At 35.5% G+C, this 16,814-nt stretch overlaps 1 protein-coding gene across 9 annotated transcripts in view; it reads left to right on the top strand.

Moving 5' to 3' along the window:
* CACNA2D1 (calcium voltage-gated channel auxiliary subunit alpha2delta 1) overlaps positions 1-16,814 on the top strand; it is a 387,883-nt gene that overhangs the window by 198,066 nt on the left and 173,003 nt on the right. For all 9 annotated transcript variants that reach the window (XM_061467295.1, XM_061467296.1, XM_061467298.1 and 6 more), the window contains exon 5: positions 9,456-9,500. In XM_061467295.1, coding sequence (XP_061323279.1) covers positions 9,456-9,500 — 45 coding nt within the window. The remainder of the gene's footprint in view (positions 1-9,455; positions 9,501-16,814) is intronic.

The following is a 16,814-nucleotide window of genomic DNA, read 5'->3' on the forward strand; positions in this document are numbered from 1 at the left end:
ACCCTGTTGCTTTTGGTATCTATTGTGTCAGGATTTCAGTTCAAGAAGAAACTAGGCAATAAGAGAATGTAAAAGGTTGCATAGCTAACTGGGGACTGATAGCTTGATAGTCTTAGCTACAGAGAACCTTGTATGAGTATGTTCACTGTTTATTAGAAAGAGAAATATACTTTCTAACAATTCTGTTCTCAAGAAGAAATTCTTCCATTTTAATTAGTCTTGGTAAGCTTGAAGGCACTGCCAGCTTGAGAGCTGATCATTCCATTTTGTAGGTACATACAAATTCCCATTCAGTGAATGTTGTACTGATATGAAGGTGATTGATGAATATAACAAGGAAAAAGTCTTCCATTGAAGAAGTGTTGCAGCAGAATTCTAAAAGGCTAAAAGTGTAAAAGTATGTGGGCTTGTCATCTGCCCCCATATACAGGCAATATGATGTGCTGAATTGTGGCTGTAGTGTAATAGGTAATGCTTGAATATACTCGCATAATGATCCTTGTGCTTTTAATGTAGATCAAAGTAGTATCCTTAAAGAGAGATTTTCAGTTTGATTAACTAAGCTGATAGTTATTCTGTGATATGATCAACTACACCATAGAGTAATATCAGTGTGGTTTTGCACTGTTAAATCTTCAGCCACTAATTCTTCAATCCTGCATGAAATATTGGGCCTTTAATGTTTTGCAATTAAAAAAAAAATACTTCATTGCTTGCCACATTTGATTTGTTTAATCCAAAAGCTGCACTAAAATATTATATGAAAGAAAAAAAAAAAAAACAACCCAAATAAAAGCAATAAAGATTATCCTTACCAGGCAAATTAACAAAATTCCGTTGTTATATTACCAGTTATCTGCATGTCCAAAGAGATTGCCTTCTGATCGCAAGCCATTGAGCTGTAGGATGTATTTATGCAAAAATTATTCATTAAGGATGTTGCGTTATTACAGAAGAACAGAAAACTCTGCAGATTCTTTTTCAGGTATTTGTTTGTCTGACATATATTTCTCATCGCCTTGTGGGCTGTGTTACATTTAACCTGACACATTCAACCATTTTGGTCTTTTTATTCTAGAGCCAAATTGCAGTTAGTGCATAAAGTGGATTCTTAATTTTTTTCAGGAACTTAAGTAGTCCCATGGCAGTTTCTTACAACAATTCTTATGGTGAAAAATACCTGAAAATTAGGGAGTTTTGTTTGACATGGAAAAGTTTTTCCTATTCTCTACCGTTTCTACAGTACTCTTCACTACTTCTCTTTTTCTGAAGTAAATGTATAATGTAGCACAATATGAACACTGTAGCATGTGTGTGTGGAGGAATATTAAACCTCCCTACTTACTGTGCCCTGTAAAAAATAGCAGGGTTTTCTCCTGAGCTTTGAACGTGATATAAAAGACTTCTTACTCAGCTTAACTAATTATGATTTGCACAAGACAAATTAAATCAAATGCGGCTGAAATCAGTATGCAATTGGATATTGTCACAATAGGGAAGGGAACATGAGAAAATGTGCTGCTGTGAAGGTCATATCATTAATTGGACCAAGTGATGGATGGGCTGTGACAGTGCAATCTTTGCACACACACTCCCTGTGCGCAAAGGTAGCTGAGACCTGCCCTGGTCACGGTGCTGGTGAGTTGGCAGAGCCCAGCCTGGGTTACATGGGATGTTTGCTCTGACCAGTCTCAGTTACGGACTCTGAGCAGTGGCTTGGCACTGATTTGGCTGGTTCCCCATGGATGCTTGTTTTTTCTGGCATGTCAAATACCTACATGGCAACGTTTCCCAACAGTCTCTGTTACTGGCGGTTTTATAGACAGATGTCACAGGATGCCAGTCAAATCAGCCCTTGACATTATGATGCTTTTCCAGCATCTCAGGCGTTCTGTCATTCCCTGGTGCACAGCCTGTACTAAGGCTCCTCATACTCCTTGTTTGGAGTGTGGGCCATAATTTGCCAGACTCAGCCCTGTGCCCTTGGCAATGGCTCCTTGTGCTTGGCTTTTGATCAAGGCAAGGTCATGATGGTCTTGTGAGCTAAGTATTCCAAAGCTGTGACAATGATTCTCTAAGTATGTGTAACACATTCTTACAAGTATTTTCATATTCTATGATTCTATGATACTGTGTCTGCCTTAAGCCATCAAAAATACCATGATTTGGTAAAATAACCTATTTCTCAACTGGAGTACAGTATATATACAATAAGCATTTACGTAGAATCATAGACTCATAGAATAGTTAGGGTTGGAAAGGACCTTAAGATCATCTACTTCCAACGCCCCTGCGATGGGCAGGGACACCTCACACTAAACCATATCACCCAAGGCCTTGTCCAACCTGTTCTTGAACACTGCCAGGGATGGAGCATTCACAACCTCCCTGGACAACCTATTCCAGTGCCTCACCACCCTCACAGGAAAGAATTTCCTCCTTATATCCAATCTAAACTTCCCCTGTTTAAGTTTTAACCCATTACCCCTTGTCCTGTCACTACAGTCCCTAATGAAGAGCCCCTCCCCAGCATCCCTATAGGCTGCCTTCAGATACTGGAAGGCTGCTATGAGGTCTACACGCAACCTTCTCTTCTCCAGGCTGAACAGCCCCAACTTTCTCAGCCTGTCTTCATACGACAGGTGCTCCAGTCCCCTGGTCATCCTTGTGGCCCTTCTCTGGACTTGTTCTAACAGTTCCATGTGATTTTTATGTTGAGGACACCAGAACTGCACACAATACTCCAAGTGAGGTCTCACAAGAGCAGAGTAGAGGGGCAGGATCACCTCCTTCGACCTGCTGGTCACACTCCTTTTGATGCAGCCCAGGATACGGTTGGCTTTCTGGGCTGCAAGCGCACACTGCCAGCTCATGTTCATTTTCTCATCAACCAGCACCCCCAAGTCCTTCTCCACAGGGCTGCTCTGAATCTCTTCTCTGCCCAACCTGTAGCTGTGCCTGGGATTGCTCCAACCCAGGTGTAGGACCTTGCACTTGGCATGGTTAAACTTCATGAGGTTGGCATCAGCCCACCTCACAAGTGTGTCAAGCTCCCTCTGGATGGCATTCCTTCCCTCCAGCGTATCAACCGCTTTCTGGGCTGCAAGCGCACACTGAAGCCGGCTCATGTTCATTTTCTCATCGACCAACACCCCCAAGTCCTTCTCTGCAGGGCTGCTCTGAAGCGAGGGGAAGAGGAAGTGTGAGCAGAGCATGTATCCACTCTATTTACTAATTGTAAACTCAACTGACCTAATATGTTTTGCTGACATTTATTATTATGTATTGAAAAGAATGAGGTATTCAGTGATAGGAACTACATCAAGTTACAGGGGAAGAGGCTTCAGTTTTTGGATCCTGACTCTGTGAAGGTGCAAAATAGGGTCCAAACTTCTAACAGATGTGGAGCCTGAAGAATCCTTATAGAAATATGATAGTGAGGTATGCAGAGACTATTAATGCTGGGAATTCAAGTACTTCCAGAGTTTTAGATTCTTCCAAGTTTAGACTTCAGTGAACTTTTTCATTATCTTAGTTTTTAAGTCAGATGCCTAAATTCTGTCTGTTGTCAGCACTGCAATCTTTTTGTCTAGCCTCAGAGCAAAATCCCTCAGAACTGATGTCAAGGAATTGAAAATGCATTGTTCATGTAGCGTATTTTATCTGGAATCTGTACCTGTACTTTATTCTTTTCTGATAAATTGTTTATGTGAGGGCTGTATGTTTTAGTCCTCATGCCTAGCATGAAGAACAGTAAATAGATTACTCATTTTATTTATCACTCTGATGCATCTGTGAATGGACAAGAGACCATCTAATGAAAACTGCCTATAAATTTGAAGGTTTCCAGATTATTTCAGTGAAGGAATAACCTGTAAATGAATGCTGAATAAGTTGATCTTTCTCATCTTTTAAAAGAAAGTGTATTCTATGACAAAAAGTATGCAGCACCTTTAATCCTCCTTTATGTTATTTCCTGTAATCTTCACCTTCATCTTTTCATTCCAATTAATAGCCTCAGTAGAATCTTGAGAAAAGCCCCTTACACAAATCTGATGAAAAATGGCTTACCATACATTATAGTGGAGACCTGGAAGTTTTTAATTAGTGTATGAAATTTAATATGAGAAAGTAGTTCTTTAACTAATTATGTTTTAGGGGAAAATGTCTAACTCAAGTGACTCACTTGCCCATATTGTGGGTAATATGAGAAATATTTCTAGACGGGGATGTTATCAAACTGTTTGATATTCGTAATTTTTTATTAAAGATACTTTGATTTTTAAAAGATCTTGTTTGTAAGTCCTGTTTCAAGATGCCATTTTAAATGTAATTACTAACCCATTTCTTACAGCCCATGTTCAGACACAGTAATCGCAACTAATTTACTATATTGCCTGATCTTGTGTCCACTTTAAAGATAGGAGGTAAATCAGTAGTTCTACTCATGGATACTGAAAAGAAAAAAAATGAACTTATTAGCTGGTAATTGCCTTATTTTACCTGTACCATTTCACTTGTGTAAAATTACAAAGCTGGTCGTAGTAGTTGGCATTCTTTCTCTTCCCTATTCATTGTATTTTATTCCCTAAAGTTATTTTCTTCAGAAATTGATTTTTTATTTGTGGTAGGCCATATTTACCTTTCATTTCTGAAGAGTCTAATTGTGCCTTAAACTACATGTCAGCCTATATAAGGGATTAAACCAGATCTACCTGGATTATTTGTCATAGAATTTATTATGTTGAGTTTAAATCTTAATTACCCTAAAAGTATTACAGTGAACAATTTTTAATGCACAATCTTATCCAAGGGGTTTTAAAATTGAAGCAGGTGGATTTCGTCAACATTTAAGTATTTTTTTAACATTTATAGGCATTTACACTATTTTTATCCAATATGTCTATGAAAGATGAAATAAATTAGTATGCTAAGTATTTCTATTGCTGCATGCTGAGCAACAGTACTCCTAGTTCTTTTGCTAGTGTTCTATGTCTTTTAAAAATTTGTGGGATTGATATGATTTTAAAAGGTTCTCCAGATTTGTATCTGTAATTCTGATAATTTAGTTTTAAATTAAACAGTCAAAATCAGACATATATTTGTGATCTGGTTTGTTTCTTCTTGGTTGTTTTTTTGTTTCGTACTCTACTTCAATACCTGCAGAATAGGTATCACTACTACAAGGTTAGCTGCAATGTAAAAGAACTATCGTACATTGCCTCTTTTTGATTCATTTAGCACATGTTGTGTGAAACAGAAGTCAGGGGAAGTATGCTGCTTTAAAACAAAATTCAAGTAATCATATTTGGTCTCAATTTCAGAGTTTAAAACTGGCACTACTAATTATGTAGTAATACATATTTTCAATATAATCTACTACGCTAGTTTTATTTTTGCCTCTGGTGGTTCATTGAACAAAATGTTTGAAGTAAGGAGACCTTTCACAAAAACTCTTCTGTTTTCTAGTGTGAGGGAGTTCATTATCTTCTAGCATCTCTGTAGCAAATACAGTCATGGAAGAGTGTTACTTTTTGTTTTCACATTCTATCCACAATTATTTTGGAATGGCTACCTTTAGGAAAAAAGGGTAATTGTGATGTCTTCGAAATGAATGGATTGTATTGATTTCTTTATGAAAACCTGCAATAAACTAGATTGTTCCCCTGTTTTTAAATATGATTTATTTATTTTTCAGGTAGTTCATTATAGTGTCTCACAAAGTTATAGTTCATTTCAGGCCTGCAGTCTTCCCTGTGTGCCTAACACTGTTTTGGGCTGCATCACAGGATGCAGCCAGTGGAGACCTCACACACAGACCTAAGGGCATAAGTAATATCACAGCTTCAGTGAAAGTAACACTTCTGAATAGGCAGCCTTGGACGTTCATTGAAAATACTAGTATTTTCAGTATTTATTTTTTTTATTATTTCCTGAATGAAATATAAACATTTCTTGTGGAAAAAAGGTACTTCAAAAACCACACATCCAGTATTTCCACTGAAAGGGAAGTTTGACCAGTTGATGGGCAATATTCACATTTCATATATCCATATTTCAATATCATTTCATATATCTTTTTCAATATCCATATTTCATAGGCAATTCTTGGAATTGTAGCACAGGATTCACAGAGGAGATTTTCTTACAGAAGCCATTATGTGGCATTGATGACAAGAAGTTTTCATTTTAGGCACTTAGTAAAAGGAGGATGTCTAGCTTTTACTAAAAAAAATGACACAGATATATTATTGTAATTTACAGAATTATCTCTAGAGTCAGGTATCTCTTGTTGCAATGTAATCCCTTTGTGCTGTTCTTGAAAGAATTTGATGATTGGAAAAGATTGCTATTTTCCGAAACAACAAGCCAACTTCAGCTCCATTCACATAATCTTTAGTTGAGATTAGGTATTTATCTAGTCAAGACGATAGACTGTTGTGTCTGTAAACTTGCTCCATAGAGAATCAAAATGCTAGTGTTAGTGTTGGTATGAATCCAAATTTCATTTCCAGATGTTCTGAAAGATCGTATTTTCCCATGCTTTTCTTGTATTTGATAAATCTGTCTGTTTCTTCAAATCTCTAGACATAAAGCTCGTAAGGACCAAAAATTTGGATTCTGTTTGGTGAAATTTAGGAAGTCATTCATACTACCCAATATGTGGTGTTTCCCATTGGAATTGTTTTCTTGCCAAATCTGGGAAACAAAGCAGTATTGAAGTGAAAAGCAATATAAAGACAATGGAACAATCTAACCAGCATGAAATAATATAAATGAAACCATGGAGGAAAAAAGATTATTAGGATAGACTAGGAAGAACAGTAAGAGTCACAAATAAAACATTTATGACCTAGTCCTGGTTTTCTAAAGTCACACTTCTCTCAATTCAGCTTACTAAATCCCTTAATTCATGAACAGCAATAGCAGTGAGTATTCACCTCTGTCTCTCATAGCATTACTGGATAAAGAATAAAAGTAAACAGCTAGCATATTTACTTTTCATCTTGGGCTTGCTGAATAAGTGTGCAGTATTACCTGGTACCAGAAGTGTATAACAGTGGTAAGACTCAAATTCTTTTTGCCAACAAGTTAATAAATAACTAAACCACTCATTTGGGAGCAGGCACCAAAGCAATTTGTTCTTGTCAGCTAGAAGTGGTTAAATTATGAAAAATTGTCCTTTAAACATCTAACTGATCCATGAATCTAATTTGTGAACTGTATAGCATTCGGTGTGTTGTAGCACTGCGTATCTCATATTTTTCCATATTGAAAGTAGTGAGATATGACCAGTGTCAGCTTATGCCTTACATAGGTAATATCTCCAGAGAGAATAATGAGCTATAAGATATAAGTAGCCTAACAAAATACATAATTCCTTTGGGAGTGGTGGTAGTGGTTATTTTAATTAACTTATAAATTCATCGTGTTTATGCAACATAAGTCTTTAATAGGTGATTTAAAAGATACTGCTTAGTCCAGTAGCAGTATAATTGTGACAGTAAAGAATCATTTTCCTAAAGGAGATAAACAGAATTGTATGCGTAGAGGACAGCTTTAAAAATCCTAAGCATTAAATGATTTGAAGGCAAGGTGACGTCGAACTTGAACAGTGGGAACGGGTGTGGAAATAAACTGATACCTAAATGAGAGTCCATATAGAAGGCCTGCTAGAATTGTGTCTTATGAAAATGTGTTTTTAAGATTAAGCCATTAGCCAAAAATAATATATACATGATGTCCAGCTAAGTATGTATGCAGTGCTTTTCCTTGTGTCATTTTTCCCAAACAAAAGCTTCCAGGGAAGAGACTGTGGGGCAGCTATGCTAAAACATGTAACACAACACAGCATGACACACATAAGGTAACATCCATAACATCGCGTAACATAATGTGCTTTAATGTAACATAACATAAGGTAATACAACATAATTTAACAAACATAACGTAGCATACGTGATGTAACATACATAACATAACATAGCATAGCATAACATCACATGCCATAGCAACATAACCACACTGAGGTCTGGCTTCATTACACAAATGATACCAAACCATCTGGCCTGCAGGTAAAATGGTGTCTTGATGGAAAAGTGCATTTTGAAGGAAAAAGAAAGAGGATGAGTTCATATTAATAGCATTTACCTCAAAGTGGTATTTAGCTCATCTATAATATATTACATGGGTGCATCTCAAAAAAGGTCACAAAGGAGAATGAATGATAAATAAAATTATTTATGAAGTGAGGAAAACAATGGTTTGCAAAGATGAACTACATTACCTTGTAGCACGCCATGATACTTTATTAATGCAAGTAGTAGTTGTTGTTGCCCACTTAAAAAATTGTAACTGAGATCATTATTTCCTGTTAGCATTTATAAAAGAAAAAAACATTTTTAGTGGTAAACCTTTTTATGTAGATACATAAATCCAAAGGTATTACCATCAACAAACCTGAAAATATAAATTAAGGCTCTTTTATTAGGTTTACAGGAATTGCCTATTTTAAACAAGCTGCTGGACATGAAGAAATTAACTTCTCCTTTATTTATTCAAAATCTGTAATGGGACTTAAGAAAATGCTATGCACATATATGTATCTAAAAAAATGCTCTATGTGTATATATGTATCTATTTCATTTAAATATATGTATCTATTTTATGTAAAAATATATATGACAATTCCTTACTTTCATTCAAATAGGTATATGGAGCATTACAGCAATTTAGTTCAAAGCTAATACAGTGAACCTAAATTTTTAAGGATTTTAAATGGTTCAGAAATATTTCAAGAGAAAACAAAATTGTATTCCACAGGAAATACCCCAGGTTTCAAACTGCTGTAGATGTTTCACTGAATGATGCTTCTGACTGATTTTGCAATGAAAACTAGTAATCTTCTCTTTCATTGCTTTGCTTGAATTACACGGTACAGTGTTTCCACAAAGCTGCCAGCATCCACTCTAAGCTACAACAGCCAGACTCTCCTGTGATGTATCTTCCCAGATTTTATTTTCACCATGGGAGGTGACTAAAACAATAAACGTGTGTGCAGCAAACACTTTACCCACTTAGCAATACCCATGCGTCATTGTATCTCTTGCCTGCTAGATGTCATGGCGCATAAATCACCTAACTGCATAAGGCAAGGAGTCATATGTCTGTAACAGAAATTCTTGATTTTGTCCAACTTTGTTCTTTTCTAGCTGTTTTTTGGGTTTTTTTTGAGTGACTTATGTAGCTTATGAGATAAAAAGCATTAATTGAATGAAGTTAAAAACGAGCATGGGAAATGTTACATGCAACAGAGCAAACAAAGGTCTGATTCTGTCATATTTCAAAGAATACTTAATGAAATATGGACTTCTTTTAAAATGTATTCTAATACAAATTATTGCTGGCAAACTTCATTATTTTTAAGTTAACAATGACTTTTCTTTCTCTTACAGAATAATGATATAATCTATTACAATGCAAAAGACGATCAGAATGATGTAAGTAATATGTTTCTTTTTGTTTCATTACCTGTAATTTCAGAAAATTAAGGGATTGAAACCACTAATGAAACCTGAAGACCATCATTTAAATATTTTGCAGAAGTAAGAAACCAAGAAACCAAGAAACTTAGAAATGTCTTCAAAAGTTTCTTCAAGAGCCAGATATTACTTTGTGTTCTAGTTATTAAAATCTCTCTTCACTTATACAATCTAAATTACTGATCAGGCAGGGAATATGCTGGGAGAAAAAGGATCCTTACAGGAATATCAGTAACTTCTAGAAATTTAATAAAATCCTAATTATAGGACTGGAGAATCAAAATTATAATGTAAATAATCTTCTTTACTCCAAAGAAACCTTTTTCTGGCCCTGTTTTCCAAGCTGATATTATCTTTTTCTGTATTCTTTGTAATAAATTTTTTACATGAAGGAAAGCAATTATAAAATATTACTGACAAACTATTTTCATGCAGTTTGTCACTCATATGACTGTAATAAGCCTTGGGGAAATTGAAAACCCACTCCCAAGATTTAGACTAAATGTATGATATTTCAATTCCAGATTCTACTGAAACTCTGAGTGGTTTGAAGTTTCCAGTTTGGTTTTAACTATTAAAATATTATTGTCTTCTGGCGAGAGTCCAAGTTGCCCTCACCTTTGCTTGACATAGTACAGCTGCTTGACTTCATTATAGGTTTAATTTAGAAAAACGTAGAAAAAATGTGTTAAATGTATTAATCAGAATTTCCAGCATGTTTCATTTGCACTTTTTAATCAAGTATTCTTTAGAGATAGGTGGCATCACTATTATAATTGATGCTTCTGCTGTAAGACAATTAAAGAAGGTACATAGATCATGTCAAAAAGAACTATTTTATGTGCTTATATAAAGTCACAAGTACTGGAATTCAGATGCAACAAAGACTACAGTCCTCAGTTTTAAAGTTTGCATGATTTAAATAAAAGTCATTAAAAGTAACCTAAATTTGAAAGATACTGGTCTCTTCTCATCTAATTCACTGAAACTGCAGGTGCTAATAATTTCTGGAAACAGAATTACAAAGCTTAAATGTTGGAATTTTATTCTAAATGTACCATAAAGTGATGGTATATTGTGGTGTGAAATAAAAGACCCTGCTCTATCTGTTATGATTTAACAGTATTGGGAAAGGTCTCGAGGTGACTACTTCTACAACCTAAATCCAAATTTGTTTGGCAAGGTGGGAAAGGAAATACTGTTCCAGAGTTAATCTCATTTTCTTTAGCTTTCTTTGGTTAGTCCCTTCTCCCACACCCCCAGAAAAGCCCCAAATACCACCAAATCCCCCTACTAAAACAAACAAAAAGAAAGAAACAAAATGTATTACTCCACCATGTGTCCTATTTGAATCTCTGTTTCAGTTTCATTTCTTATATGTCTTTTTGAACTCTTGAAATGAAGTTTGTAATAATCTGTGTTGTTGAGCTAAGAATAGTTCCCATGTGAATGTAGCAGTATTTATGCTTGGGTTGCCACTGTGATCAGTAATATAACTTGAAAGAAGAAGAAATAAGGATAAGCTGGTCAATGATTTGATACAGATTTTTTTTTGCAAATTTGAATCCAGGTTTTCAGCTATCTATGCAAATACAACAGACTCTTCCCCCTTGTTCCTGCTTGAAAAATGCTTGAGAGGGCATAGGTGGTATCTTTTTTCTTAATAAAGAAAGAGTTTAATAGAATCATATCTGAAGCACTGGATAGTAAAACTGCTTTTGCCGCCCATTCTTTGCTGTCTCTTACTGATACGCAGATTGACTCCACAACTCGTTAAAGTTGTAAAGTAGGTATGCTTTATTCAGCTGAGGCGCATGGGGGATAGTTCCTCCAAAGGCATGCGCACCCCAGGGTCGTTTTCCCTCTACATTTATTCTCTAAAGTGTTAAATATGCAATAGGTTACCCAACACGCCTGTACATATTCATATCCTTTTCCCGCTTCATATTATAATGAGCTAAAGCTTCCTTCATGCCTGCGCAGTGCCTCCTGGTGGTCGTGGGCAGGGGTCTCGAGATCCTCACTCGAATTTTTCACCTCTGTCTTGCACGCAAGTTCACCAGTCCCCTGGCTTTGGCTCAAACAGCAGTTCCCGTCTCAGCCGGGTCTTAACCAGATGTATGGTGTTGCAAGTGCAAACTTTGACCGCCGGTTCCCCTTATCTGATGTTCTTTCCTTTCTTACGCAAGTTTACATTAAACACCAGCTGCACTTTTAGACAAATACTTATTGTTAACTAAAGAGATTGAAGATAACATAGGTTTAACGTTCGGTTATTAATTCAGGCCCCCTGTCATTACAAGTTCATATTGTTTTCTTCTGTGCTGTAAGCCTTCATTTAATGAAAGGACATGATATTATAATTCTCTTTCAGTATAAAAAGGAATAATCAGCCACAGAAGTTTATTTATGAAAATCAGTTATCTAAGCTAGTCACTGCGGATTTGTCTGGAGAGTTGTTGAGTTTTTCGTGAGGTAGGTGCCTATAGTCAGCTGAATCACTTCTAGCTGTGTGTTTCCCTCTGTTGACCAGGTTCTTATGACAGACCCTTTTAGACCTTAGATTTTACATGTTCAAGAATTAGAATAAAGGAATCTCACAGGTCCTGGCTGCCAGCTTTTGTCTCCACTCACCCTTTTAAAATTATAGCTTTATCAGAAGAACAATCCTCTAACCTAAATTCTGTGTATTTTTTTCTGTGTATGTTAATACGCTGCAGTGGAGTTTGTTTTCCTGCTCCCTGTTTATGTATGGCATTCAGGAGATTCTTCTCCCTCATTTTTCATCTGCTGTCTCGATGGGCCTTTTTTAATCTAATGACTGTGTTTGCTTGGACTGAGAAAATAAAAAGGGAATGTGAAGGCTGATCATTCTTTGGCCTTTGGAATTTTCAGTCTCCCAGATAAAACAATCAATTTGTAAGCTCTTAGTCCATCTATCAGTAATATACCTTTTGTACTCTTTATCCTACAACAGCAATTAGATCCTACTTGCTTATTTCCCCACAGCCCTGAATGTAATGTGTGAACACTTCATGGTAATTAATGAGTTTTATCCTCACAACAAAGTAGGAGGCATTATAGTCTCATTTTTCATATCTCATAGGAAGATAATGATCAAACTTGTAATTTAATACAGGTCTCCTAGGTTTCCATTCACTGTCCTTTTGCCCCCAAACCCTTTCAGTTTGATGTATTGCAGCCTGGGTTGTGCACTTTAATTTGCAGCTGTCAACTGCTTGTGCTGTATTTGGACAAATGCTGTGGTGGTTTTATTGGATAACTGAGTGGCACCACATGAAGATGGCCTTTCCTATTAGTTTCAATATTGCTTTGCCTGTTTTCTCTTCTTGCCCTTTGTACCCCACTCTGTTTATGGTCATCTTTACTTCACTGTTCAGTTTTCCTCTTTTTTTTTATACTGGCCTCCATTTTATTTCTAGTGATTCTACATCTTCTTTATAGATTCTCTGTAAGTCTAATTTTATTGTTTCCTTTTGTTCAGATAATTCTCTCCACTGTGCACCAAATCGTTCAGTGGCTTAATTTTCATTCTTCCTTGATTCATTCCTTAATGTTTCTCTCATCTCTTCTTTCCATCTTGCTCCTTTTCTACCTTTTTTAGGGTCATGGTTTTATAAACTCTTTCCTGCACAAGTTACTACAGCCTAAGGAAAAGGAGATTGAAATTTTTCAGTGATTAACTGAAAAGACTAACGATTACAATTAAAGAAACAAGTGTTTCTTTATCATGAAACCAGCCACACCTCACTGGAGGATTGCAGCTCATCTGTAGGTCTTACTCATTAGGCTTTAATTGGAACCAAACAGTTGCATCTCCTGGCATGAGCTGTGTCCCTAGTTAGCACAAGTGATTTATTAGGGAATGCCTCCATCCAGCTTCATGTTGAATTGTGGTCATGACTAACAAAGCAGTACTTCTTGTGCAGTTATTGATCAGGTATTAAGTAATAGGAGCACTTTTTAATGTTATTTTACTGAATTAACATGGAGGCTCTAGAATTATGGGTCCCTTTGGGAGCTGCTACCTGCACAAAATGTAAATTCATTCTGTGATGAGAGTGTGTGGGTTCCACTAGTGGGAAGCGATCTGGAGCATGCGTATGTCTGTTTTAAATATGAAAACCATTTTTTTTTGTTACTTAATAAAACTTGCAAGGTGAAATCTTTTATAACTGATAAGCTGTCATTGCCACATGGATTTGATAATATTCTTAATTCATTATGCCTTATTATTTTGGAATAATATGTAAACCATTATCTCCCTGAGTTTAAAACTGCAGCATAAATGCAGCTATCAAGGGGTGTTTTTTTTTTGTTGTTGGAGTTTTGTTTTCCCAAATAATAATGATAAAAAGATATCTCTACATCAAGTTGAAATCTGTTGTAAAACTAAGAAAGGTTCATTCATTAGGTGTGAATATAAACATCATTTAAAAAAATTTCTGGTGGGTTTCAACATACCACAGTTCTGGGCATATAAATTGAATTTCTCCCTGTAACGGCTATTAGCCATACAGGCAAATGACAAATTCTAGCATTTTTTGATATAGACATGGGTGACATTTTGCCAAGGTAGTTTGTTCTTAGAATGATGTGAGATATAAGAGGGAAGGAACATTTGTGCTAGTATAAATTATATCTACTATTATGAAAGACTGTCAGAGTAGGATTGTTGATACACCTGTATAGGGAACATTTATAAAACCTTAGAAAAGTTTCATTAGACTATGAATTGCTACTCTGTAATAAATGTCATTTTTTTCAAATATATTTCAATTTTTCTAAAATGTATCTTGAACATTAACCTATATGATTTGCTGCTGGCATTAGTACTTGGAATTAATAATTACATCTATAACACATTTAAAATTTTATTAAATTAAGTGGGAAAATTTATATATTCCCATAGATATCCTAACATAATAAAAACATCTCCTGGATATTGCACTTCTTGATTCCTGCGAGTATTCCCAGCCTCTGTATTGTGCTTCTCAAATACACAACGCATTCAGAGATATTACTCTGTAAAGTTTTTGTATGCTAGATATCATAGAGCATACTTACTATGCTACATATGTTGAAAAATTTCATTTGAATTAATATGTTTGAAAATAAACTTCTCTGAAAAGGTAGATCCATATTTTATCTCTTTCATGTAACTAATTACACTTTGTGGAGTTGTATCTTTTGCACTGTAGCGTATAAAAAAAAATAATGCTTATGATTAAAATGCACACTTCTTACTGTAGTGGAGAGGTACAAAAATTTTGTTGTAAGATAGCACACAGGGTCTTATCTGTGGTGTATGGGGAGGAGAACTAAGTAGGAAAACCATATTTTTATGTTCTTTGGTCTGACATCTGTTGTTCATCTTTTTTTATACAAAAGAATTTATTTCTAGTAATTTCATAGTACCTTGACTTCCAGATCTTTTAGGGAAATGCATTCTCCAGGATTTTTGCTGAGCACTTTCCTTTGTCGTGTCTGGAATCCACTGTTATCATTTTTGCTAGCCAATTTGGGAAATGAGCATTGGAACTGATAGTGAGGGCACAATTGACATTGTCTACTTTAGTACCCAGAATTTTTGCATTGTTCACTAAGGAATGTGTGCCTTTTACCATGTATCACTGGGAAATGTGTTAGGTTTTTCCATTTCAATGCATTTAGGTAAGTTTCAGTGCAACCCGTAGGGAGAAAAGACAGTCCTTTGAGCTTCATATTGAAATTATGATGATCTATTGCCATAGGAAGCAGGGGTTCTTGGGTTTTGGGTTTTTTTATTTTGTTTTTTTTTTTTAATCATTATTATCAGTTTTTTAATATTCTGATTTAAAAACTCAATGTCAGGTTTATATCCCTTTGTTCAAATTTGTGTAAGTCTTCTCCCAAATGAATATACATTCGAGCCTGCAATGAAAAATACATGATAATGAAATATCTGACTGCCCCAAAGCTATCCCTACTTGTGAATCAGAGTTATGAAATAATAATGGCAAGAGTGACAACTGTAGTTGTCAGTGTCCTAAAAAGGATGAGGATGTTCTTAATGCAGAGAATCCTACCTTGAAGGCAAATTTGCACAAAAGAGCAATGCTTGAAGTCTCTCCATGAAGGGTAAGTTTATGCCACATCAAAGATCAGAATTCAGTCCTAAAGGTAGTGATTCATCAGTTTAATAAAAAAATTCTTGTTTCAGGGTATTTCCTACTAATATTAAATGCATGAGCGATAGTAATTGCAGTGAATGCAATGAATAATTATTTATTGGTAAATAAAAGCAACTTCAAAAGCTGAACCTGTTACAGAAAGTTTATAGCACTTGAAGTAGTGATTTTAAGGCTTTGTTGCCTAATTTCAGATACCAATCTTGTACAGGTATTTTGACATGTCACTTGGAAATGTGTGGGTCATATTCACCAAAATGAATGACAGAATCTGATGTTTTTTCACATGATTGTTTGAAGGTGGAAGTAGTCTTTGAGAATTGCAAGTCATATCAAGATTGCTGGAATGGAACACTTACAATATTTTTAATAAGATTTAACATGTAGACTCAAAATAGCTAAAATCACCAAAATCTTTGAGTCATATTTTCAAGTTTAAGAAGTTAAAAAAGACAGACAAAGTGCTGGTGGATGTATCTTCTGAGGTTCTACTGATCTACTGCTTACTCATATGTCAGATGAAATAAATGATCAAATGAACCCTTCATCATGAGTGAGATAAGAGGTAATTATTATAATTACATAATTGCCTTCAATATTCAGATTGTATGTGGAGCAAAGCTGATGCTCTGGAATCCTCATTCTGGGAAGTCTATGTAATTACTATTAATTAATTGGGAGATTACCATGTAGTTTTGCTTTCCTCAGATGACATGAAATGCTGCTTTACTCGGGGACATAATACCATATTTGCTTTCTTAGAGATGCTTTCAAAGTGGTTTATGATTCCAAATATATCTCCAAACAATAAATAATCTATTCATTGCAGTATTTGGGGATTTTCAGGAAGTTTCCTGTAGTTTATTTGAAATGTGGTTCTCTGCCTGTTCCTGCCCCTGACTGCAAATAAGAGCATTTCTGAACTGGCCAGTGCAATCTGCAAAAAGGCCAGATCACTTTTCCTGGCCTTTCCATATGCTTGTTGTCAACATGCTTTACCCCTGTTGTTTTTTGGAGACTATGTGAAAAAAAGAATAGACTGAATAAGACAACCACATCCAATATAAAGCATTTCATTTGT

The sequence above is a fragment of the Pezoporus flaviventris genome, unplaced genomic scaffold (genome assembly GCF_033815535.1).
Source record: "Pezoporus flaviventris isolate CSIRO_AGI_PZ_B2104156 unplaced genomic scaffold, CSIRO_AGI_Pfla_v1 ptg000045l, whole genome shotgun sequence".
NCBI classification, from domain to species: domain Eukaryota; kingdom Metazoa; phylum Chordata; class Aves; order Psittaciformes; family Psittacidae; genus Pezoporus; species Pezoporus flaviventris.